Source organism: Dipteris shenzhenensis, chromosome 31, assembly GCF_047967505.1.
Source record: "Dipteris shenzhenensis isolate YYH24624 ecotype China chromosome 31, Dip_SZ_1.0, whole genome shotgun sequence".
Taxonomy (NCBI): Eukaryota; Viridiplantae; Streptophyta; class Polypodiopsida; order Gleicheniales; family Dipteridaceae; genus Dipteris; species Dipteris shenzhenensis.
In genome coordinates, this window is record NC_141626.1 from 3,952,031 (window position 1) to 3,977,281 (window position 25,251).

At 45.9% G+C, this 25,251-nt stretch overlaps 1 protein-coding gene across 2 annotated transcripts; it reads right to left on the bottom strand.

Annotated features, from left to right (window-relative positions):
* Window positions 1–764: 764 nt before the first annotated feature.
* Window positions 765–23,452, bottom strand: LOC147880917 (ribosomal RNA-processing protein). 2 transcript variants are annotated; one of them, XM_087370126.1, is made up of 4 exons: window positions 23,293–23,452; window positions 13,347–13,452; window positions 1,336–1,462; window positions 765–1,243 (listed from the first exon to the last, which is right to left on the bottom strand). In XM_087370126.1, exons 1-4 carry the CDS (start codon window positions 23,412–23,414, stop codon window positions 1,008–1,010), a joined length of 591 nt encoding a protein of 196 aa, XP_087226252.1. In that variant the 5' UTR covers window positions 23,415–23,452; the 3' UTR covers window positions 765–1,007. The 2 variants fall into 2 exon arrangements, with proteins under 2 accessions (XP_087226252.1, XP_087226253.1); XM_087370127.1 differs by having other exon boundaries at window positions 774–1,228.
* Between the last annotated feature and the right edge of the window lie 1,799 nt (window positions 23,453–25,251).

Sequence of the window (25,251 nt, forward strand, 5' to 3'; positions counted from 1 at the left end):
GGTAGAGAAGAATTTAATTATATATTAAGGACATGGGACTTCTTATCCTTGGTGATCAAGATTGCGTGCGTGCACGTGCGCACGTGTGTGAGTGAGTGAGTGAGAGAGAGAGAGAGAGAGAGAGAGAGATTGCATGTGGATGTCATAACGTGAAGCCCAGATATTGTTAATGACTTGTAACCATGTGCCAACGTTATTGAATGGTGTTTATCGCAAACCATTGACTCGTAGCACGCATATGAAGATCCACCACCTCTATGCACTTAGCCCGCGAGTTGGACCTTCCCACCATCATCCTTGTTTTTATGACAATCATCAAAAAGTGCAAAATTCCAGAGTACAAATATCCATACTAGGGAAATGGCATCTTATGATAAAACAAGCAAGATTTCTTCAGCTGTTTATAGCCCAATTCCTAGTTTGACTCAGTACACTCACATGGCCTTGGATCCCAAATCTTATGAAGTGGTAAATATTTTCTTCCCTACAAAACAGAAGAACCTATTCGATCCTCTATGAATCTCACCAATTAGACAAAAGACTCCGTATTGCTTTTCCATATAGTGAGATTCTCCTGTGAAATAAATCCAAATCATAAGGACATTTCTCGACCAACAAAGCTCGAGAAACCCCCTAAAAACAAGTTGGGGCCCGGGACATTTATGTCAAGATGAATACTCACAATGTCGAATATAAAATATGACATTCACACCAACCCCGTAAATGTATCTGAAGAAGGAGCAAACCCGTCAATATCTACAATGCCGACTTGCGAATACAGCTCGAGGTAAGATTATTACTTATTGGTTAAAATCAAAGTACACATACACCATCTATGAAAACTGCAACTTCCACCAACCATGTAACTTCAAGAAATAAATGTAACCAGGCAACCCTGGGAAATTGTTGCAACAGAAGCCTCAAAGAGGTCCATTATTTCCAGCTCTTGGTACTGACTCTTACAATATAGGGTGGCAAATTTAAACTCAGTAGAAATAAAGTAGTCCTTATCTTGATGTTTTGGGCCTTGTTTTCCAATTCTTTACTCTTTGCCCCTTTTTTGTCATCCCTGAAAGAATCCTTTTGGTGGCAGCAACTTCGATACGATCATTGCCCTTGCCGGCCTCTAGCTCACTAGAAGTACCATGGAAGGTCAAGTCATCATTCAGATCTAAGTGGCAGGTTTTGACAACTGTCATCATATTTTCATCCTCGTACATCACAGTGCCTTCAAAAAAAGGGACTGCACATTAGAGTGAAAAAATACTAAAATTGTATTATTACCTACATAACCCTTTGAGATTAATTCTTCATGTGCAGCAAACATCACATTACCATTCTCCAAGTGTGACTGATTGATTTGACTTTGATCTAAACAAAGAGACTCATACTCATCCTCAGCCAGTTCATCAGCCTCTTCTGGAATAGAGTCCCCTACAGCACGCTTTAGTGCAAGGCGCCTCTGAGACTCAAGGTAAAGCCACTTTAGTACCACATTGCCAGATTACACAAACAAACAAATGGACAGATCTTCCATAGAGACAAGTTTGCACATACCCAGGATCTAAAAATACAAGTAACCCTTTAAATCACTGTCTAGATCATCCTCCTCCCGCTCTTCTGGTTTTTCCTAAACTCCCCGTGGTCTGAACTGATCTAACCTTTGCCTGAACATTTTGTCTCACATCAAGCCTCTCTCTCCTTCAATATCTTTCAACCCTGCTTCCAATCTTGGCGTGTAAGGTAGCTTCTAAAGGATTTACACAAAACAAGGATAAATAAGTGGAAGTGAACACGGCCTTTAGAGAGTCAAGGATATATAGCTAAAGGGGTGGAGAAAATAGTAGGTCACTTGATCTCCCCTCCATTGTAACCCCCCCCCCCCCCCACCCCCCTCACTACCTCTCCTCCTCAGCTCCCCTTCCCCCTCTTCCTGCCTGCCCCTTCAGCTATCTCCGTGGCTGCCTTTGCCTTACAGTCCCCCATCTCCTCCCCTTCCTCCTTGCCACTGGTCGGTAGAAACCGCACCCCCCCCCCTCCGCCTCCCCAGGCAGGGCAGCCTGCTTCGGCCTTACCCCTCTTCTTCCTCTACACCCCTGCTGCTCTCTTTACCTCCTCCCTCTCCCAGGGAAGGTTTCCTTGGATGCATTGGTTGAGGGGATTTTATTCAGTGATATTAGGTCTAGCAAGAGTAATTCTCATGGAAGTCCCCTCAACTCCCATTGCTATCAGGCTGTTCTCACCCATCCCAAGACAAGCAACAGGCCGAGAGCTCAGTACAGGACTGAAGAGACCTTAGAAATGGGGTCCCTTGTTGGCCACAACTCCCACATGTAGGGTTCACAACAGTCACCAGAACTTTTCAGAGGGTAGGAGCTATGCTTTCCTTGTAGTAGCTGTGAAGAGCAGGGTTTTAAATTCCAGGTTCTAGAGCCTTTCATAGCTCTCATCTCACAACAGTTGTGGCCACCCAGATTGAACACAATTCTCATCATCCCTAGAGGTGTCCTGTCCACAGTCATGGAATTTCTCAGCCCCTTCACATGAAGATGCTTAACCCTCAGAATCAGAGACCTCTATAATCATACTCAATTTGCCACATGGGCAGCTGGGTCAGCTATTTGCTGCTGGTTGGCTGGGGTTTGAGCCCTATAAATAGGGCCCTGGAAAGCCCTCTTTCCTCACTCAGCCCTCAGTGCCTTCAGCCACTCCTACAGCCCAGTGCCAGCCCCTGTGCAGCCCTGAACTCTCCAAGATCTGGCCCTGATCTAGCCTCAGCTCTTGGCCATCAGTTCAGCCATTTCCAGGAGGGGTCTACGCAGCACAACAATTGGGGATCTGGACCAACGAGCAGAGTAAGGTTTGGGGTCAGTTTCAGCAGCTATTTTCAGTTTTCTTTTACAGTTTTGGACAGCTTCACTTTCAGCTCTATATTTCAGTCATCTCTCAGTTCTCTATCAATTGTCGACTCCATTCTCTCTACCCTTATCTCCTTTCTCTCTCTATGGTGCATAACGCTAATTCCTCGCTAAAGGTTTAAAGAAGATCTTGCTGTGATTACACGATCAGATGGTCTAGCTGTGATTACACAATCAGATTACCGTTGCATGTTACAAGGATTTACCTCAGGGACCGTATGGAAGTTCGAAAAACTCAAGAAGAGCTTTTGTTTCTTTGTACAGCATCGATAGAGCCAATTGATGGTTCATCAGCTAGCACTGATGTTACCCAAGATGGGGAGATGGCCAAGTTGGCTGATCAGACAGCAGAGGAGTTCTCTGACTATCTTAGGGATGAGTTGCCTTATGGGTTGCCTCTGGAGCGGAATGTTCAGCATAAGATCGAACTTATCCCGGGGACAGAACCTGTAAATAGGCCTCCCTATAGAATGAGTTTTACTGAAGAAGATGAGGTGTGAAGGCAACTGGAGTAATTCGTGAAGCTGGGCAGATTCAGCCCAATTTCTCACCTTTTGCTTCATCAGTGATATTAATTAAAAAAGAAAGACGATACTTTTCGCCTCTGTATAGATTATAGAGTGTTGAATAATATCACTATTAAACACAAAAATCCGATGGCTCGGATCAATGACTTGCTAGATGCATTGCATGGAGTCATAATTTTCAGCAAGCTAGATCTTAAGTGTGGCTACCATAAGAACTGCATTAGAGCCGAGAATGTGCATAAAACCGCTTTTAGGAGTAGGTTTGGACATTATGAGTTTTTGGTAATGCCGTTTGGACTTACCAATGCTCCAGCTATATTCGTCATGCTTATGAACGATTTACTACACCCGTATATCAGAAAGTTTGTAGTACACTTTATTGTTGACGATATCCTTGTTTTCAGCAAAGGTATTGTTGAGCATCGCGAACACTTAAGAATAGTGTTCAGTATTTTGAGGAAAGCTAGTCTGTATGTAAATAAAAAGAAAATTATGTTGTGCATGGTAAGACTTGAATATTATGGATTCATTATTACTCTTGAGGAGATAGAAATGGATCCAAAGAAAGTGGCGACGATAATGACTTGGCCTATCCCTCAGAGTTTAACCGCTTTGTGATCATTCTTGGGATTTGTCCAATTTTATCGAAGACATATCAAAGGATGTTCCGAGATAGTATCGTCATTGACTGATTTGACCTCACATAAAGTACTCCGCAGAAATCATTTTTCATAGAAACCGATGCAAGTGGCATTGCGGTAGGAGGAATTCTCTTCTAAGAGGGAAGGCCAGTAGCCTTTGAGAGCAAGAAGCTTTCTCCTTCTCAACAAAATTGACCTACTCATGAATTAGAGTTGTATGCCATTATCCATGCTTTGAAGACATGGAGACATTATTTGTATGGTTCAGAGTTTTATGTCGATGTCGATCATGATACTCTGAAACATTTCTGTAAACAACCTGGCTTGAGTGGCTGCCGAGCTAGGTGGGCATAACTCATGCAGGAGTTTAACTTGCCGATTTAGTACCGAAGAGGGAAGGAAAATAAAGTTGCTGATACGTTATCACACATTATGCATAATATGAGTTTCACGGTCTTAGAGAGTGCACTGATGGTTGAAATTAAAGAAACGCAAAAGGTGGACGAGTTTGTCCACAGCCTTTGGCCTAAGACTTATGTGCTTAAACCCGGGGAAAAGGATAGTCCGGCATCCTGAAAAGGCCAAACTTATACAAGATATACCATAGGGGATGGTATGCTAAAAAGAAATGGCAAGAGTACCTAATCAGAATGATCTCATGCAGAGAGCCATTCGACAGTGCCATGATAGCCCTTGTGCGGGACATCCAGGAGTCGAGAAGACATATGATATCGTAAAACGAGATTTCTTTTGGCAAAGAATAAAGAAACATATTCATGAATATGTGACACGAGCACAAGACATTGCCAACTGATCTCAAGTCAGCCATGGCTTTTCAACAATATTTGCAGACAGTTAAACCTATGGAATCCAAGGGACCGAATTACTAAGACAAAGATGCCAAAGACAAAATTGTTCTGTCCAAGTTTAAGGGTGACACATTTACCCCCAATGAGATGAAGGAATGGTTCAGTAAGATGGAAGATTATTTTCAATTATACCCTTAGAGTGATCTAAGCAAGGTAAGATTTGTTGTGCTACATTTAGAGGATTATGCGCACATACTTGGTGGAGGCACATTCAGCAAGAAGGTAATGTTGTTACTTCCTTGGATGACTTCAAGGAGCAAAAGTTCTAGACATTTGTATCTCCCCTTGCTCGGGAAACGTTGTTGTGTGAATGGTATGAATTAACACAGCAGGGTTCAATAAGTAACTACATCACAAGGTTTTGGAAGCTGTCAGGCCATGGAGCCATTGCATGATGCTACTGCTGGCACGTTGGGTTCAAAGAGAAGTAGAGAGACATCTACGACGTCGAGTGTGTGTCCTAATGCTAGGACACCCTTGCCACATGGATAAGGTAGTGTGGATGCTAGTGCAGGGAAAAGAAGCTCATTACAAACATCTAGCATTCAAGCACGCATGCAAAAGCAGGCAGTCAAGGAGTCCACGAGTGAGCTCACGAAGCTCTTTATACAATGTGCAATACCCTTTCATGTGGCGAAGACTTTGCGATGCAAGAAGGCCATGAGAGCTGTCAGTAGCATTGGGTATGAATGGGAAGGGCCTACATGTGAAGCCTTGAGGACATGAGAGCTAAGAAGAGAGATGACAAGTGTAGAAGCACAAATGCAGCCCTTGAAAGAGGCTTGGGTAAAGTATGGATGCACACTCTTATGTGATGGATGGTCGGATGTAAGCAAGAGGAGTGTGTATAACATGTTGGTATCTTCTTGTAAGGGGATCATGCTCTTGAGAGCCATCGATGCCTCTACCGCAGGTACAATGATTATAAGACTGTACATGCGTGCAGCCATGTTGAAGATAGGTGCGGAGAATGTGGTGCAAGTATTGACAAATAATGGCAGCAATTGTGTGGCTATGGGTGAGATGTTGGAAGATGAGTTTCCAAAGATTGTGTGGACACCATGTGCCTCACATTGCCTTGAGCTTTTGATCGAGGACCTAGAAAAGATAGCTTGGATTGGTGCCATTTTCTCCACTGCCCGCAGTATCGTGAAGTTTTCACGAAGAGAGACCCAAATAACCTTCAACCACATGGTTTACTTAATGTTCATAGTGGTAGAGAGGCTCGTGCAAGGTGCACCAGGGCTTGCTATGTAGGGTTGTGTCTCGAGAGTGGAATAATTAGGATGATAAAGGCCATGCAAAGTCTATCAAATTTGCACACATGATCATGGATGAAGCTTGGTGGCATCAGGCGGAGGCATTAGTCAAGTTGTTAATCCTATCTACATGGCATTTCGCATCATGGACATGGAAAGAAGCACGTTAGGACTCTTGGATGAGTTTATGGACAAGATTGGAGAGGCCCTCAACAAAAACACTTCCCTATCGCCCAACAAGTAAGACTACAATTTATAGTTACTAAGTTACTATTAAAGGCTAAAGCTCATTGCTGCAATTTTTAGTTATGTATGAATTTTGTATGTTGTGTGTGATTTAAGGTCTAGGACATTCGTGGAGTATAACATTATACGTGGAATTGGTTCCACCCAATCCATGCGGTGGCACACGTATTGCATCCCCTATGGCGTGATGAAGATCATATGAGGAGTTGAAGCTGGGGATGCAACAATATCTACAAAAGAGGACGGATGGTGATGTGCAAATGCAACGAGGATTGGAGGATGATCTTCTATTGTTCCGCAATCACAGCCTCTCACTTGGTCGACCTACGCAGTTGCAGCCTGTATCCTAGTGGGAGAAATATGGCAACTGTGCTCCTACTTTGGCAGACACAACTTAAAACTTCACTATTTGTAACTTAACTTTTAAGCAATTTAAAGTTGTATAAATAGTAAGTTATTGATACCTATCTTTGCTTGAATGGATTATGGCAAAGACGCCTTGCTATACGAGTTCTCTCCCAGAACTGCAGTTCGGGTCAGAGGACTGAAGTAGCAGTTCTCTTGCTACTTCTTCTTTGGACAGTGACACCCATGACTCATTTGAGGACAAGGAGCTAGAGGATGCCAAGTCTTTAAATGATGGAGATGAGACTAGTATTGTACCTTCAGTTGGACAATGCAAGCCTAATACTACTAGATTAGGCCCTAGGGACACTTTAGATGCATCCTAGTCCCTACAGTGTCTTAGACTATGTTATTTCATTTTTTAATGATAGCTGCTGCCTTTTTTAAACATGATTCATGATCATGGATGCTAGTAGCCACTATGGGTGTGCTTTTATTTTTTTGACATTGATATGTCACATGTAACATGTCACATGGTTCATGAATTTGAAATCTAGATAATAGTAGATACTATGATACTTTTTACTTATGCCGAGTTCTATCGCTACCACTTCTCGATTCAAAAGACCCTCAAAGTGAGGCTTAAACCTACGGATTTTCAGAATTGATCTACTAACGGGATGCAAATTGTAATCCGTTTCAAATTGTGGTAAGTTGTTGATTCTTGAATCTTGAAGAATCATTCATGAATGATAGATCATAGAATCATAGATGTTGAAGCATCATGCATGCTACATAAGTTATAAATTAATGGCAGATGCTAAGTAGCATAATTTGTCACTTTAAGCACTATATTCATAATTGCATTATGTCTCAAAATTTTATTTTTACACATAGATTATACTATATTGCCATTTCTCATTTTGGCATTTCAGCCCGGGCCGGAAACTCCGTTTCTGGCATTTCTGCCGTTTCCCTTTGGGCTGGCAACTACGGCATTTCATGTAAGTGTTTGTGAGTGTACTTGGAGCTAAATGTCAGAGAAAGGTGAGAGCGATTCTATCCTCCTATTTCCAACACTTAGAAGCTGGGGCATAGTTAGTTAAATATCTTAGAAAATGTCTTTTAACCAAGTAGCTCACCTTAGCCTTCACCGGTTTTACTCATAAAGAAAACCGATGGTACTATGCATTTATGCATAGTTAATTAAGCTTTAAATAAAATCCCAAGAAAAAAATAAATATCCTATGCCTGACATTAATGAGCTCTTTGATCAATTGCAAGGGACTAAATAATTTACTAAAATTTATTTAAGATCTCGGTATCACCACGTACGAATTAGAAAAGAAGATTTACCAAAAACAACTCTTTGTACTAGATATGTTTAAAGTAGCGCGGTTCGCTTTAACTAATGCTTCAACAACATTTATGACACGAATAGTGAGAAAAACTTGTTGTAGTATTTTTGTCCAAAGAAAGGAACCTTCTATTAATGCTTGAAAGATTTCATACAAGACAGCAGCCCCGAAGGTGCTGAGTATGGAAAAAAACCGGAAAAAGGCTGAAAGAAAAACAGTCTGTTCCACAGAAACCCAGCTCACTGCCTAGGGGATCTCTGGAACTAGGGCTAACAGCCAAGTGGGGGGGCTATACAGCCAGGGAATCCCTCGCGGTGTCAAGATGTAGAAAACACCAGCAAGCCAAGCCTTGCAAAAACGAGCACGCCTCTCGATAGTCGCCTTGGAGCCTAGAGTCCCGCACTCCCAGGTAGACCGTAGAGTGTAAATGATATCCTGCCATATGGCAACTAGGATAGCCGCGGGTGGAACCGAGTGCTCACCCATCACAAGACTGCAGCGAGCCACCCAAATGTTCCAAGCCGTGATGCTGGCTACCACCTCCCAGACACTGTCCTCCTTAGGAGGAGGAGCTAGAATGTCAAGGGGGACTGCCTCGTGGAGTGCGATCCTCTAGATGCTCTGACCCTGTATCCGGTAGGCTGGGGAGATCTCATCAATCTAAAATGCGTGTCCTCCCTCTATCAACCAAGCCACCATCCCCCAGGTGTAGTCTCTATGAAGACTCTGCATACGTGGCATGATCCTCAGGGCTCCCATCCAGATCCTCGCTGCGCTACGACAACTCCAAAGGCAATGCGGGATAGTCACCAAGACACCATCGGAGCAACAATGGCACTGCCCGTCCACTCGCATCTGCTCCAACCACGGTCCGATGGGCAAGCCTCCGTGGGCGGCTAGCCAGAAGAAGTAAGAGATCTTCCTCGGCCGCAAGCTGGACCACAACCGTGTCCAAAACCTGGATCGCACATCCCAGGGCACTCTCTAGGTCACCCAATGTCTCTCCCTCGAAGGGGTCCACCTCGACGAGTCCATCTGAAGCCTCCTGCCAATCCGTGTGGTGTAGGAGAAGAAGGGCACCTCATCCACCTGCTTAGCTAGGCCCTTGGAGGGCCAGAACCACTCTTTTGGATCCCACTGGACCTCCCTCAGGGGTCTACCCTCCCACAACCAAAGGCGCCATCTAGAGGCATCCTGCTCTAAGATACTGGGAGGGTCAATGTGCCACTCCTTCCCCAAACGGCCCACCACTCTGATCATCTGCCAATGTATCCCATCAAGACTCCCATCCATCTCGGGGTCACTCTCAATGAGTGGCTGAAGTAGGCCTCCGGGTCCTACACGGAAGAAGTCGGGGTGCGTGCTGCCGCACTGCATCAACATCCTCAAGGGAACACCAGTACGGGAAAACTGCCCCAACCATCTGCTGTCCCTCCAAACGTGAAGTCCTTCAACCAAGACTCCGGAATGGCTGAGTCAATCTCGCCCATCCACTGCCCTGCCCCTCGCAAATGCGCTAGGGCATCAAGCCTCGCCTCTGTCTCCATAGGTAGTCTGCTCCAGTGGCCAAAGGACCCTGTTGGACCACTGTCCCACTGTGCCCAACCAATGTGAGTCCGCTGTCTGAGCATACTACCCTCCTGATCTCTGATATCTGGGTGCCACATAAGGGGCTAGCGCTCAAACTCCTCTCTGCATCTGGGCGGAGCACGGATGAGACCCCCTGCCAATCTCTGCCATACCCTGTGAAGACTCCTCATCAGGGGGGAGCCCTTCCCCGTAAGGGGGGCCTCTAAGAAGATCCATCGATGTGAAGGCTGCCAATGTCCCCCAGTGCGTGGGGTGTTCCTCAGAAGCCCTCGCTGTAATAGGAGCTTCCAAGGCTCTGCCCCTGGGGTGAGGCCACAAACAACCAACTTGCCCAAAAGGGCCCTATTTTGCATCTCCGGATCAATGACACCCAAGCCTCCCAGTGCCTGCGGCATAATCACTGTCTACCAAGCTACTCGGGCCCTAGTGTTCCTCGTGCCATCTGAACCTGCCCAAAGGAAGTTCTGTACCAACCGTCAGAGCTGCCCAATGCAACCTCTGTGAAAGCACCAGCAGGAGGCGATATACTAGGCCGTGGCAAGAAGGACCTAGTTTGCCACTAAGACGCGACCTGCTAAGGAGAGTTTGCCAAGCTCCAATAGAGAAGTTTGCGCCAAACGCTCTCAAGGACCGAGGCAATCTGTTGCTCTGCTATAATGTCAATACCCACCTGGCATCCGAGGTATCTCACTGTCCGGCCCCGCGGTATCCATCTGAAGCCAAAGTCACTCCCCCACTCCCGGATCTCCTATGTCTCCTCAAAGCCTATGAAGAAACCTATAGATTTCGTCTAGTTAATCCGTGCCCCCGAGGCCTCATAATAAATAGCTAGGGCGCCCCTGACTCTCTCCAAACTCACTGTGGTGCCCTCAACATACAAGGCCGTGTCGTCTGCAAACTCCAAGTCAAGTAGCTCCTCCTCCTGTCTGATTGGGAGCTTCAGCCTTGTGAGACCCGCTACTTGAGATCTAATAGCCCAAAGCCTCCGCCACAAACAAGAAGAGGAAGGGAGCAAGTGGACAACAGCCCTGACGGACTGAGCGAGAGAGAGGAAAGGCCTCGCCTGTGTGTCCTCCGATAAGCATCTGGCTAGAGCTCCCTGCATATAGCGCTGAAACTCCCCTGACCCATCTGTCTGAGAAACCCAATCTCCTCATAGTGCCCTCCAAGAAAGACCACTCCACCCTCTCGTAGGCCTTCTCAAAGTCCAAGAGAAGGACGGCCAACAGCTGTGACTCCTCTCTGGACCAATCCACTGCCTCCCAGAACGTGAAGATGTTGTCCAGGATGCTACGCTCCTGGACAAACCCACTCTGTGTGTCATGGATGATGTCGGTAAGGTGGGGCCGTAACCGCAAACTCAAGACGTTGGCGAGGATCTTGTATGCAGTATTAAGCAGAGTGATCGGCCTCCACTGTCGGATGTCTGACCTATCTCCCCCTTTCGGGATCAAACAAATCCACCCCCTGCTCAAAGACTGAGGGAGAAGGCCTGTGTCAAAAATCTCCTGGCAAGCTAGACGGAAAGGGGTAGAGATAATCTCCTAGAAGTTCCGGAAGAAGGCCGGAGTCAAACCATCCTCATCCGAGCCCTTCTGGGTCGGGAGAGCCTTGAGGGCTTCCCAGAGCTCCTCATCTGTGAAAGGCTCCTCAAGTCTGTTGCATAAGTCTTGCGAGACTACTAGCGGAACGTGATCCCAAACTAGCTCTCGGGCCACAAGACCCGCTGGGGCCATCCTCTCCGTCTAAAAGAGCAGGCTGTAGAAACCCGTGGTCATGTCCAGAATCTCCTGCGGATCAGTGTACATGATGCCCTGCGAGTCCCGAAGACGCTGTAGCTGTGTGCCTGCCGAACGGAGCCCAGTGGTCTGAAAGAACTACTTCGTCATCCTGTCCCCCTGCTGCACCCATCGGGCCCGAGAGGAATGATAGGAAAACTCAACCCGCCGCACCTCTGTGTCCTGGAGCTCGAGACGAGCGCTCTCGAATCTGTCACTAAGCCACTGAGACACTAGGTCCTCCTCCCTGAGCCTCTCGATGGATGCGAGGTCTCTCCTCAAAGCCCGCTCTCGCTCTTGAAGGGTACTCCTCCGCCGAAGGGCATGAGCCTGCAGCTCCTCACTGCTCCTCTGAATCGCATCGGCCACCCACGTAGCCCAGCCCTCACAAGGTGCCGTCTCTGACTGCTCCAAAATCCCTGCCATGACCTGCTGAATCTCCTCGTCCTGCAGGAGGTCCTCTGGAATGCGGACCCCCCTTCCAGGGGAGACCTCGACAGGACTGGATCCAAGTGAAGTACCACTGGAGAGTGGTCTGACATCATGGTACCTGCCAGAATCCCGGTAGATCCACCTCTGTGTAGTGCCCAGTCCCCAACATAGAAACGGTCTAGTCTCTCTAGCAATCCATCATGTCTCCTCTGTCCAAAGGAGAAGAGAAGGCTGCCAAGTGTCCTGCTAAAATCTCGCTCTCTCCACGAGTCTCTGCCACTCACCATGAAAATGAACTGCTCCCAAGTGCTATGCTCTGCTACTTACACGGATAGTGACTAGGTAGGATGTTCCGACACTAGAGTGTCACATACTGGCAATTGTTTTTTGCTTGGCAATTCATGTATCTCTTGGCTCAGCAAGAAGCAACCAACAGTTGCCACATCTAGCTGTGAGGCTGAGTATAGGGCAGCTTTCACCGCTACAGTAGAGTGTGTTTGGCTTCGACAGTTACTTACAGATCTTGGTATTCGCCAGACATCCTCCACTATTGTCTACACTGACAGCCAAAGTGCTTTGGCCATTGCACGTAACCCAGTGTTTCATGCGCGTACCAAGCATATTGAAGTTCATTATCATTATGTTCGGGAGCGGTTGTCAGCAGGAGACATAGAGTTGTCCTATCTTCCCATAGAGGACAACATAGCAGATATGCTTACAAAGGCACTTCCTCATCCCAAGTTCGAAGTCTTCCGACAGGCTTTACACTTGGTTCCCTTTGTTACATGATCTGACATCCCTTGTACATTCATAGGTGGCTATATCCTTTTGGATGAACATGTGCCACCATGACCAGAAAATACCAGGTATTCTAAGACGTTTCCAGAGTACTTCAGCCCATCCCATGGAGGGGGATTTGTAGGCCATCTCCTAGTGGTTCTAGTGATGCCCTATAGGCCATGGTATGTGCCTTGTAGGCATAAATATAGGCACTTGTAGTGTTAGTTCCTTTTAGGCCACATAGGACACTTAGTCCTATGTGACACCTAGGACACTTAGTCCTAGGTCTAGGTACAAGTACTTTGACGTGACAGCGTTTCTCATCGACCCTTGTACCTTGTACGTGCTCTCCTTTGTCTACGTGACCCTTCACACACCTGAGGCCAAGTGCTACCTCAATCTACTAACATACTAATTATGAGGTTGACAGCAGCAATAAAAAATGAATTAGTTATGCTAAAATAATAGCAAGGCCATGCAAAAAGAACACAATTTTAGATAACATCAATGAAGCTAAATATAAGTGTGCAACCTCAAAGGGGGGAAAACATGGACTCAAACCTTCACTGAACTAAATATAAGTATGCAATCGAAGATTCAAACCTCTCTACGGTCTTGAAGGCGCTTTTCCCTATCTTTTATCTTCTTTTGCTTCTCTGCCACTTTCCTTCTTTTTCTCTTCCTTTTCTGAAACCCTGTGACAAACTCCCTGGAAATGAAATCAATTAAACTCTTCACAAGCTACTTTGCACATTGCTATCTACAAAACATTTCATGAAAATATTTGCTAAAAAACATAACAGTTTTTTAATAAGAAAACTGCACCCTGCAATTAAAAAAACATCATCCTATGCAGAGTGTCTTCCAAAGCTCAAGAGAGAATCTCAAATAGTGGAGAGTCCTTCAAGGAAGAGAAACTGAAATGGTGGCAAGCTAGAACTGCAACTCTCATGTTGCCTTGCATCAATTGATGTAAGATCTCAAATGAAGGTCAATGAACGCCATGTGCAATCTAAAAATATTTGACCCAAATAAATGTCCTCTGATGGTCTATAAGCTAGCATCTAATATGTATATCTCGGTGCAATTATAAAACGCAAAAAAACTTTTTGGAGCATTTATCTAGATGAATCCAAGAACATGTCTAGATTCATCTTGTAAGAGAAAGGACGATTTAATTTCATGACAGTCACCCACAGGGTAAAATCCACAAATAGCAGGAACTAGCTACTATGATAACCCCCAGCGTCGTCAGCACCCAAGAGACTAGTATACATTCATGCTCTCACATGCACACATATTCACACACCCACACACACATGATGTCAGAGATTGGCAAGATTACAATTGTTTAGCTTGAATTTGAAACCAATTTTCAGACATTAGCATCCAAAAAAGAAAAAGAAACAAAATCAAGCACAGACAAAGAGGCATGTGATGTGAGAGTCTAGAGAATTCACCATCCATTCAATGCAATTCAGCAGAAACAATGGTTTACCAAGAATAGAGATAAGAGATAGAAGAGACAATGTAGATCTGAATATATGTAGCCCTATCAGGCTCAAAATCAAAGCTCCAACACACATACAATGTTTGGAGAACATGCTCTCCTCTACTGGACGTCAATACCTGAAACCTGACCAGAAATCCTAAAACGAACTTGTAATCAGTCTTAAAACCCTAAAAACGAATCAGTTCTGGTAGAAACACAACCTAGATCCTCAATTCGCAGCAGATATTCACCAAGATAGATTTCGAATTTCAAAGATATCAAGGAAAAAAAGCATCCGATAGCTTTGTTTGACGAGGAGCAGCATTAGATTTCTTCTGGGAAACATAGAAGCTCCAGGTCCAAAGCCTATGCAAGAGAAACAATGGGAGAGACATGCTGCAAAAGCTGTCACAGTGCAAACAAAACTTACTGCGAAGGGAGATCTGCATGCCCAAACTGTCGAGCAAAGTGAGTGACACAAGTTGTAGCAAGTTGTGATCGAGAGGAATTCCATGATCGAGAGGAAGTCCAACAACCATCATGCATAAGGACTCGGCAAATGCTTGCAAACTACCTCTTATAATGTAGGCTTTTAAAAAACTATTTTGACGAACAACCTTCATCCAAAAAAGCCCTTTGTCTTGCTCGTGTCTCTCATTTAGTAATCTTTCTATGATCATTGCATTGCAAGCAGTGTTTAGCCTAGCATAAAGACATGTTTTCTCCAAAGACAAAGGCCGAAAATGACTAAGCTCAGTCAATGTTTGGCAAGTGTTTTTTGCTTGAGCAACAGTGTCCCTCAAGCTCTTCATGTAGTTTTTGCCATAATCACGAATGACTGCTTGCATTTTAGCAACAAAAGCATCCCATGCATAATCAATATCAAATGGCTTTGATGTGAAAGAGGCTTAATGGAATCACAAACCATTGCCTTGTATGCATCATGCTCCAAGTAGCTACTATTAACACCGAGAAGACTTCTTTGAGACAACCTGTCAACTGGCATTTCATGAAGAGTTATCCTCAACCATAGGGGGCATGATCCGAATGCGTAAAGGCATAGTTTGCAAGTGAAATTTGTAGATTAACGATCTAGGCGAGCCTAATAAGAGGTTTGTTATGTTGGAAAGTATAGCCTGGCAACATGGGTTGTGATTCCTTCCAAAGATCAACAAGGCTGAGCTGAAGCAATGATTGAGACCAATGGTGTCTCTCAGAGACCAACATTTGAGTATTAGCGGCAGTATTATCTCCCTGCTGAGGGGCATTACTAAAATCTCCACAAATGGAAGCATGATATCTCCAAGGATACCGTTGCATCGCATCCCAAATCAGACCTCTAGTGCGAGAGGATTGAGATGCATAGACTGAGTTTGCAGATGCATAGACTGAGGCAAACTCAAATATCCCTCCCTGGATAAGGCACTACATAATAATCCATCTGCCCTGGTTGTCATTGAGGGCAACAGCTGGCTCGTCCCGCCTGCTCCTCCCTCCCGCCCGCTGCAGCTCCTCCCTTGCCCATGCAGCTCCTCCCTCGCAGCTCCCCCCGCCTGCTGCAGCTCCCCCGCCCACTGCAGTTCCTCCTTCGTCCGTGCAGCTCCTCCGCGGCTGCCTCTCCACCCTCGCAGGCCCTCCACAGCTCCCTCCTCTCCGCTCCTGCTCGCTGGCCCGCCCTGCAGCTCCCTCCCTGCCTGCCCGCGCAGCTCCCTCCATGCCCGCACGGCTCCCTCATCCCCGCTCCTGCTAGCTGCACTGCAGCTCCGCCCCCTCCTCTCCTCTCCTGCTCGCTGCTACCGCCTGCAGCTCCGCCCCCTCCTCTCCTCTCTCGCAGCTCCTCCATCCTCGCAGCTCCTCCCCGCCTGCGCAGCTCCCTCCTTGCTCACCCTGCAGCTCCGCCTCCCCCGCCACTCTCTTGCCTGCAGTCCCCCCCACCCGCTGCTCTCCGCTCCAGCCTCTCCTTCCCTCCTAGCTGCTCCGTCTCCCCTCCTTGCTACTCCACCCTGCAGCCCCTTGCAGGAGGCCCTTGCAGCCCAGCCTTCATTCCCCTTCAGTCCCCCCTTCTAGCTCTCCTGCTCCCCGCCGTTTGCTCCAGGATTGGATGCGCCTCCCGCCATGGGCGGGGCTCATGCTCCCGGGAAAGGTGGCAAAGATACAGATAAAAGCTGCAGGGCTGATCTTAGCAGTGTGGTGCGCACCCCAGTTGTGGAGGCACAGATTGCGAGCATGCAATTTGCCATCGAGGCGACGTCCAGATGGGTCAACGTAGCCAAACGGGAACCTTCAAGGGTAACTTTGTCGGCTACCCTCCTAGAGCAGTAGCAGAGAGCCAGTAAGGCTCTCAACATCAGAGTACGTGGGATCCCACGCACTGAGGCTACACCAATGGCAGATGCAACAACCTTCGTGGCCACTACTCTAGGGACGACTGAGCATAGGATTGAGAGAGCATGGCGGGTAGGGAGGGACCCCAACCGAGAGCATCCCCTTATCATACGGTTCCATGACGCTCAGGAACAACTTTCCATTTTACGTCATAGATCAGCCTTACGAGACCGCCAGAGATCTCCATGGATGAGGACCTCACTCCACTACAAGTTGAGGAGAGGCGCTTCCTATTGCAGCAGCGGGATCAAGCCCGCAAGGAGGGGAAGTGGGCAATAGTACAAGATGGACGACTCCTTACAGGCCCCTGTTGGCAGACACCCACCTCCCGTCCCACATAGGGGGGCGGGGTCTATGAGACTCAGATATCCGAGACCCTATCCTGCACCATCTAGAATTGTAATGGTACCTTATGGTCAGAACCAGGGAATTTCTCGAAATCCTATACCAGGTCACGACATAGTCTTTTATACACAGACACATCAGAGTCCAGAGCGCCCACTACCAGTAGTCAACGGGTATACATGGGAGTCTGCCTACAGGGATGAGACGAGGGATATAGGAGGGGTTCGAGGGTCAGAAGTCGTCGCAGTCCTTTACAGATCCACACTTTTGGGAACCATCTCAGTGGAGCAGAGAGATACACATTCCAGGCTCCTTTGGATCCGGGTCCGGCAAATTGACAACCGGGTTCTATTTACTGCTGCTTGCTACTTCCCCCCTGAGACCTCCCGCTTTGCCAGAGATATTCAAGGGGAGGACGAGACATCTCCATTTGCTGCTCTGTATCAGTCCATTGTTGACTTCTCCAGCCGCGGAGAAGTCCTCCTAGTTGGGGACTTCAACGCGAGGACAAACGCTCGTCAAGCACCACTCCTCGACTTCAGGGATGATTCCACACTACTGCCAGACATTGACCTTGAGGAGGCAAGTATGCTACGGGTTTCGGCAGACGAGGACCGTTCACATCTTATGGGCAGGCCCTATTAGACCTCAGCAAGATGCATGATCTCATCATTTATAATGGTCTTGACAGATGGCTTGCCTTAGGTGGTTTCACGTGCTTTCCACATGGGAGAGGCTCTAGTGTTGTTGACTACATCATGGGATCCCTTGCCTTCACATCTCGCATCACTGACTTTACCGTAGCACCTCTCTCCAGGGGCCGATCATACCTATCTTTTCTTTAGCATCTCCACTCCCCGTCGTGCAGCACTTCCCACCCCGCTGAGTTCTTACTCCACATACCATGATATATGCTTTGATCGTCATCACTCACCTACCTACTCTAGCCGTCTGTATATACTTCTCGCCTATATTAACTTCATACCCCTATTAGAGGATCGTGCTGCCCTAGTCACCCGCTCACTACACGAGGCTGCTCTTCACGCTTTCCCCCACACCACCCGCTCCACCCGCCCACCACCCTTTGGGACCGTACCCCTGTAATACTTGGTACGATGATGAGTGTAAGGCTTTATGCGGTCAGCTCAGATTCGAAACCAGAAACAGTCTTCCGAGCGAACCAAAGTCAACTGGTACACAAAAAGAAACTAGACTTTGTTCACCAGAACGAGGAGAAGCTACTAAACATTTTGTTCAGTAACAACTCTAAGGACTTTTGGCGGAGATTTCTAGAGGGACGGTCCCGCTCACCACTCACTGACAGGTGTGATTTGATGATGCACGCACACTCTATGATATCCCCAATCAGCCAGCCCTAGCCTCTCACACATGCCATGCCCCACAACCTATACCCTCTTCACTAGGGGGGGGTAAAGAATGCCGCAATGAAACTTCATAATGGCCGAGCGAAGGATCATGAGGGACTATGCACTGAGTTCATTGCATATGGGATTAACCTCCTAGCCCTCGATCTTAGCAAAGCTATTTAATGAAGCTGTTTGTTTGGGGTTTCCACGCACCTGGACTGTTAACACTATCTCACCCATTCACAAGGCAAGGGATCCCATGAGTCCAGAGAACTACAGGACCATTATGATTGGACATGTCATGTCCAAGATTTATGCATAAGTACTTGATTCTGAGGTCAACGGATTTGCAGAGAGTCGAGGACTTAGAGCAGCAGGACAGGCCGGATTCCGACGTGATCATGGAACCATAGACCACATTCTCACGCTCAGATGTATCATCGAGGAGGCGAGGGCACGGAAGCAGAGGGTTTACTGTTGCTTTGTGGATTTTCGCAAGGCATTTGACACAGTTCCAAGAGCCTGCCTCATACGGCGCCTACAGGATTTGGGTTACGACCAAGAGATCATTTTGGATGTCATGGCACTTTATGAGAGAGTTTCAAGTAGAGTCCGGGCAAGATCTGGATGGACAGACGAGATCATGAGCACTATTGGGGTCAAACAAGGGAGTCCATTATCACCTACCTTGTTTGGCCTATACGTTAACGAGCTTGAGACAGTGATGCAGACACAGGGGGGATAGGTTGCTCCCTTGCGGGCATGCTGATCTGGATATTGCTTTACGCAGATGACGTGGCTCTCTTGTCTTCCTTAGCAGATGGGCTCCAGAGACAACTTGACGCACTACAGTCCTTTTGTGAGTCTCATGATTTGAAGGTCAACCTGGGCAAAACCAAGGTTATGATCTTCCATACATCTCGAGCCATCATGCGCCAAGAGCAGCTCACATTTGATGGGTCACCTGTTGAGGTAGTTTCATCATACACTTATCTTGGGGTCGTCTTTTTCGAACCCACCTTCACTATGAGACCCATGATGCAGGCATGCTTGAGCAGAGGATATGCTTCATTGGCTAGACTAGAGAGGTAGTGCTTCCGCTCTCACTTTCAAGATCCACAGACCAAAGGGTTGCTTTTTGACTCCTTGGTCCGTCCAACAGGGAGGTATGGCAGTCCATGCTGGGGGCCAGACTTGTCGGATACAGAGTGGGCCAAGGTGGAGCAGCTATAGGTTCTCATGTTATCACGGATGATCCGTGGTAAGTCATCCATTCCTCACCAGATCATTCGAGCGGAGTTTGGGTCACCCCAATTACAGCTAGATGCTGCATTTCAGGTCATCACGTATCTGTACTGAGTCAAGGAGTATGGGGATTACACCTCTGGGCGTAGCAGGCTACCCTGGCTAGCACTGTCCTCTTCTATGGCACTTGCAGCAGGAGGAGACCAGAGGTGCTGGTATGCACGCACAGAGAAATGGTTCGAGGGGCTGGGGCTCTACATGGACAGAATACCCCCATTCTGCATGTATGCTCCGTTTTCTCCCCTCCTATCACACGAGGTCAACCAGGTTATCCGTGAGGATCTATTACAGCTACACACATTTCGGACCTGGCTGGGCCCGAGTGATCTTCCAGCAAAGCTGGGCTTCTACAGAGATCACTTCTTACATATCACAGCGGAGGGTTTCATTGACCCACCAGGGTACACTCAGATTTATTTTACCCCCCTCACTAAGGATCTCTCTTGGGCAGTTCCGGGTCTTTTCACATAGACTTCGTATCGAGAGCGGCAGAGCTGAGCGACTACCTAGGGAGAGGCGCATAAGCACTTTGTGTGACATGCAAGAGGTTGAGACATAAGAGCACTTCATCTTCAGGTGTCCTGTTTACTATGAGATCCGTGGGCGTTTCTCCTGCCTCTTCAGAGACAGTTATGGGGATTTGGCCCGTATCATCTCCTACCCAGACTAGTGATGTTTGGCTGGCTTCGTTCATGAGGCACTCAAACTCCATGAGAGGGTACTGTGAGCACGGAGACAGGAGCAGACTTCTTCCTTGGCTGATCCCTCTCAGAGTTCTATCACGGAGTTTTTCCAACCAGATCACATGGACACCCACGAGACAAGGCCTAGACATGACCGTGACGCGGAAGCCTGTGACCCGACAGCTCAGACAAAGGGTTGACACACAGATCGCACTTGGGGACATCCCCTCCGTGTTTAGAGTCGGTTCTTGCCCGACTGGGGTCACAGTAGCCCTGGTTAGACGCAGAGCTATGACCAGGAGACATGCCAGGGCTGCACCTTTGAGTGGCCGACAACACTCTATCACCGACTTCATGCCCCCATTGCCACACCCACCCAGGAGCAGACTTCTTCCTTGGCTGATCCCTCTCAGAGTTCTATCACGGAGTTTTTCCAACCAGATCACATGGACACCCACGAGACAAGGCCTAGACATGACCGTGACGCGGAAGCCTGTGACCCGACAGCTCAGACAAAGGGTTGACACACAGATCGCACTTGGGGACATCCCCTCCGTGTTTAGAGTCGGTTCTTGCCCGACTGGGGTCACAGTAGCCCTGGTTAGACGCAGAGCTATGACCAGGAGACATGCCAGGGCTGCACCTTTGAGTGGCCGACAACACTCTATCACCGACTTCATGCCCCCATTGCCACACCCACCCTGATGTCTTGATGGTGGTGGTGATGATGATGATGATGATGATGACGACTATGATGATGAGATAGTCGACTACCTACATGACATGACTATGTTGTATCTATGATTTAGTACTGACATTCTGCATATTTTGCATTTGCATTGGTATGCATGCTCGTTTAGTAGCTCCACCACCACGGCTTGTTTGTACCAGGTTTTTCATAGTCTCATAGACCCAATGGTCTTCCGAAGACTTTAATAAACTTTCTTTCATAAAAAAAACTAAGCCCAAGAGAGAGTGCTCTCCCACATAAAAGATAGCATACCCAGCAAAATGACCTTGGCATCCTGCATATATATGCTGATTATTCTATCTCTGCGGTGTATAGGCCATCCTTCCCCACCAAGTTTTGTAAAACCCGCGTGGGTCTTGGTGGTTAAGGCTCTGGTTTCTGTCGTTGGGTGTTGTGAGTTCGATCCTCAGGGATCGACGTCGGATGAGCCAAGAAGGCTCCTTGGGATTGTTCCTACGACGTTAAAAGACTATCTATCTATCTATCTATCTCTCTCACACACACACACTTTGTTTATATTATATAAAAGAACGTTTCATTAAGAAGAATGTACATTTATAGCTATCCAAAGTGAGACAGCTACTATTCATAAACTAGAAGAAGAGGTAAAAAAGACCATCATAGCTGCTCTAGTGAAGACAGCTAGAACAGCAAAACTAAAACAGTGAAAGAATACTTCTAGCTGGGCTGCAGGAAGATGTCCCATGAAATGTGAGTCGTGTATTCACTCCGTTTACAGAGTATTCATTGGAGCCGTGTTTTCGATCCACCGTAGGCTCGCTTTCAGCCTAGAAAGGCTTATTTTCTACACACACACACACATTGCTTTCACACGATGGGAGTCATTGGTTCAAATCCAGTAGTAGGTAATCCCCAAGCTCGAAGGAGGTGAGGAAGGGCCATAGGTCCAAATCCAGTCACCTTGACACCAAAATCGGCAAGTGGGAATGAACAACATGATGCTGATTGAGATTGCTTAACCTATCATTAAAGACATTCTTATGTGCCCAGATAGAAGAAGGATGCAAGGTCACTGTTCTATTTGACGGGGAAGCTGTAATCTAGGAATCAGCATCAACGTGTCCTTCCAATACCTATGCATCTATTTCTCATCTCCATACTTACATTTTCAAACAAGAAGTCCAAAAGCATACTCTTTATCCATACAACACAATTCCAATAAATTTTTATAAAATTACCCTATGATAGGCTTTGTTTCCTAGACAAAACTTCCAAAATTCAGATGGCTATATATTTTGTGCCATAGTGTGCTTAGATATGCATGTAATTTTTTATGAATAGCAGCAAGTACTTGCTGAATTAGCATACTTGAGATCATTCTGATAATAAGTTAGGTAAGACTCCTTTTTCTATCATTTTCTATGGATTACACAATTCCTTGATTGTGCAACCAAATTTGTTCAACATTTCCTCCATATCCCTTGTATGCAGTATTTTTACTCATGATACCTCATCTTAAACAACTCAAATTTATATACCTTGAACATGATCGAACTTAGTGCACTGCTTCCTATGAGTACAAAAGCAAAATAGGACTTCACAAAACCAGATGTAAAAAATTTAGGAAACGAAGGCACTTCGGTAATCAAGAAAAGTGTATTTGGCAAAGTCAAGCATCTCCTAAAGTTTACAAAAGAAGGAGCATCATCCTCGTTATAGATTTCAAAGACTATAATAGACCCAAACTTTCAAATAAACATAAGTGCAATGAGAGAGAGGTACACACACACACACACACAAAAGGGAACGTGAATGAACGCACAATGTTTAGAAGGGACATCAACAAAACGAAAGTAGGAAGAGAATTGAGGAACCTACTTAGTACCGAAGAGATTTGGAATATTTTGAAACCCACATAGCAACATCTTCAAAGCAAGTAATTAGATTACAAGCATATAAGCCTAGCTGTAGAGTTTTGTAGGAACGCAATCTCAGTCGCTTAAATTAGAAACCGTGTGTGTTCATTCATAAGCGTTTTTAAGTCTCATGTTAAAGTCAAGTTTATCTTCAGCCCATGACACCTGTGTACTGAAGAGCTCCTTAATCATACTCTTTGTATTGAAGAGCTCCTTTGGAAAGAGTCTATTCAGCCAGCTTTGTCAAAGCGACATGCCTCGTTATCCAACAGACCTAACACATACCTAGACTCCTTCTCCGATCTTCATCTAACACGACACAGGCTTTGGGACGCAATACTTACTTCCGAGCAGCCGGATCGAAGACGACAACTAGGCCCTTATTTCTTCGCAATCTTTTGGAAAGATGGTTACCAACAACTGCTCCATTGGCTCCATCATCAAGTTGATCGTCGGCAGCTTCCATGAGGCTTCCCCGATTATTGATAAAACATTACTGATTTCGTATTATCTCTTACATTTCAGAGAGAGACATTGTTTTTAGCACTAACTCCTTAGAGGGAGGATTTTTTTGAGAATTTCCACGTGTAATTTTGTTAAAATTTAATTAACTTGTCAAAGTCTTTTAAAAAATCGTTCACTTTTCTCTTTCGCACTAGCTTTACCACTATACTACGAGGTAGTGCCCATGCACTCTAATTTCCAAGGAATTGGTTGTGGTGATATAACATGGAAATTGATGACGTGTGACCTCAAATGGATCTAACTCTATTACTATGCACAGAGATGGACATCCCAAGAAAAATCCATCATTTGAGGGAAACTCGGAAGCTGTATACGAAGAATTATAAAATTAGGAACTTTATGCGTACTTCAAGCAAGTGAAATTCTCTTTTCCCCATTCCTCTCTCTGTCCCAATTCAATTCTTTATTGGCAATGGTAGCCTTTTCAATAACTTGAAGGTGTGGAAATTTTCTTTCTCCTCCCCCTTAACACCTTGAAGTATATAAGCTTATGATATTTGTTTCCCTTTTCGCACTAAGAGAATATCAGTCTTGAGAAGAGTATTATATAAGCTTATGAATATTGTGAAAGGGTTTTTGTCAATCTCTTTTGTTTTCATTATGCTAACCTTAATTGATGGAAGTGCACGATGAAGGTTACTATAGATTTAACAACGCTCATAAGATATATATTCTCTAAGTTGGGAGATTAAAAGTGTTTTTATTTCATAGTGATTGACTTCCAAATATATGTTGGAAGGGTTGAACACCCAATTAAGCAATTGATGTTAAATAAAAAATTTCAATTGTTATGATCAACCTTTAGGATTATTGGCATTAGCTCAACCATATGGTAGCAAAAAGAAAACTAAATATAGGTTGAGATCAACATCATTTAATAATAGGAATCATCCTTTTGAAGTATATACATCTCTATAAACTTGTTTTTCAAAGTGGGAGGGTCTAGTCAACCTCTAACAATTATGTCTATATGCAAGCTATGATGCATGGGTTAGCATGACAACTGTTCTAACCTGCATAAGAAATAGCAATAAATATAAGATGTGTATATAAAAACCCCAAAGTGGAGAGTGTTGGGCCTTGATTACCCGGCCAACCTGAGTGAGGACTGAATACCCGAGCACTAGTAATCCAAGTGCTACCACCGAGGAGCCAAGGCTGAGTAGCCAAGAAGAGCAAGCAAATGCCATGCAGTTTGGCCAATCCTTAGCAATTTTTGCAATATTCTAGGGGCCAAGTTCAGAATGTGGTTCTTGGAACCGACAGTCTACAATCTTGGGCTACTTAAGTCCTGAGTCAATGTAGAATGGCTTTTTACTACCCTTTCACTCATGTTGTAATCTGAGTTCGAGTGGAGCTTTGCTACTCTTAGTGAGTGTGGTACCTCAAGTCGAGGCAAGTGCCTGTGTCTCTAGTTGTGTGAGTGAACTACAGCTATGGCTATAGCCAAGGCCTTTTAGTAATACAAGTATTGGTTTGGCATCTTGATTATCCATTAGGTTCTTGCATCCACTCGTATTACCCATGCCCACCCACATATCTTCATATGATTTTGCCCACATTGCCGTCTTCATCTAATTTTGCCCACATAGCACAAACCCTGTGTTAGTTCTCGATGGCTAACTTCTTCACCCAAGCACCAAGTAGGTCATGCACATGAAGCAAACCCAAGAGTGCAAGAGAGGACATCTTCCACCCAAGCATTAGCACTATTTGCATCCGAGCAAAGGGTTAACTAGTCAACCAAGGGTTGAGGGGAAATGAACGTCAACATTTTG

What these genes read in the sequence shown, in the direction of transcription:
- LOC147880917 (XM_087370126.1), bottom strand. Translation starts at nt 23,414, where the DNA reads ATGGAAGCTGCCGACGATCAACTTGATGATGGAGCCAATGGAGCAGTT. An exon ending in TTCGATCCGGCTGCTCGGAA is followed by an intron (nt 13,453 to 23,292) that starts GTAAGTATTGCG and finishes TTTCATTTCCAG; the next exon opens with GGAGTTTGTCACAGGGTTTC. An exon ending in GCCTTCAAGACCGTAGAGAG is followed by an intron (nt 1,463 to 13,346) that starts GTTTGAATCTTC and finishes CTTGAGTCTCAG; the next exon opens with AGGCGCCTTGCACTAAAGCG.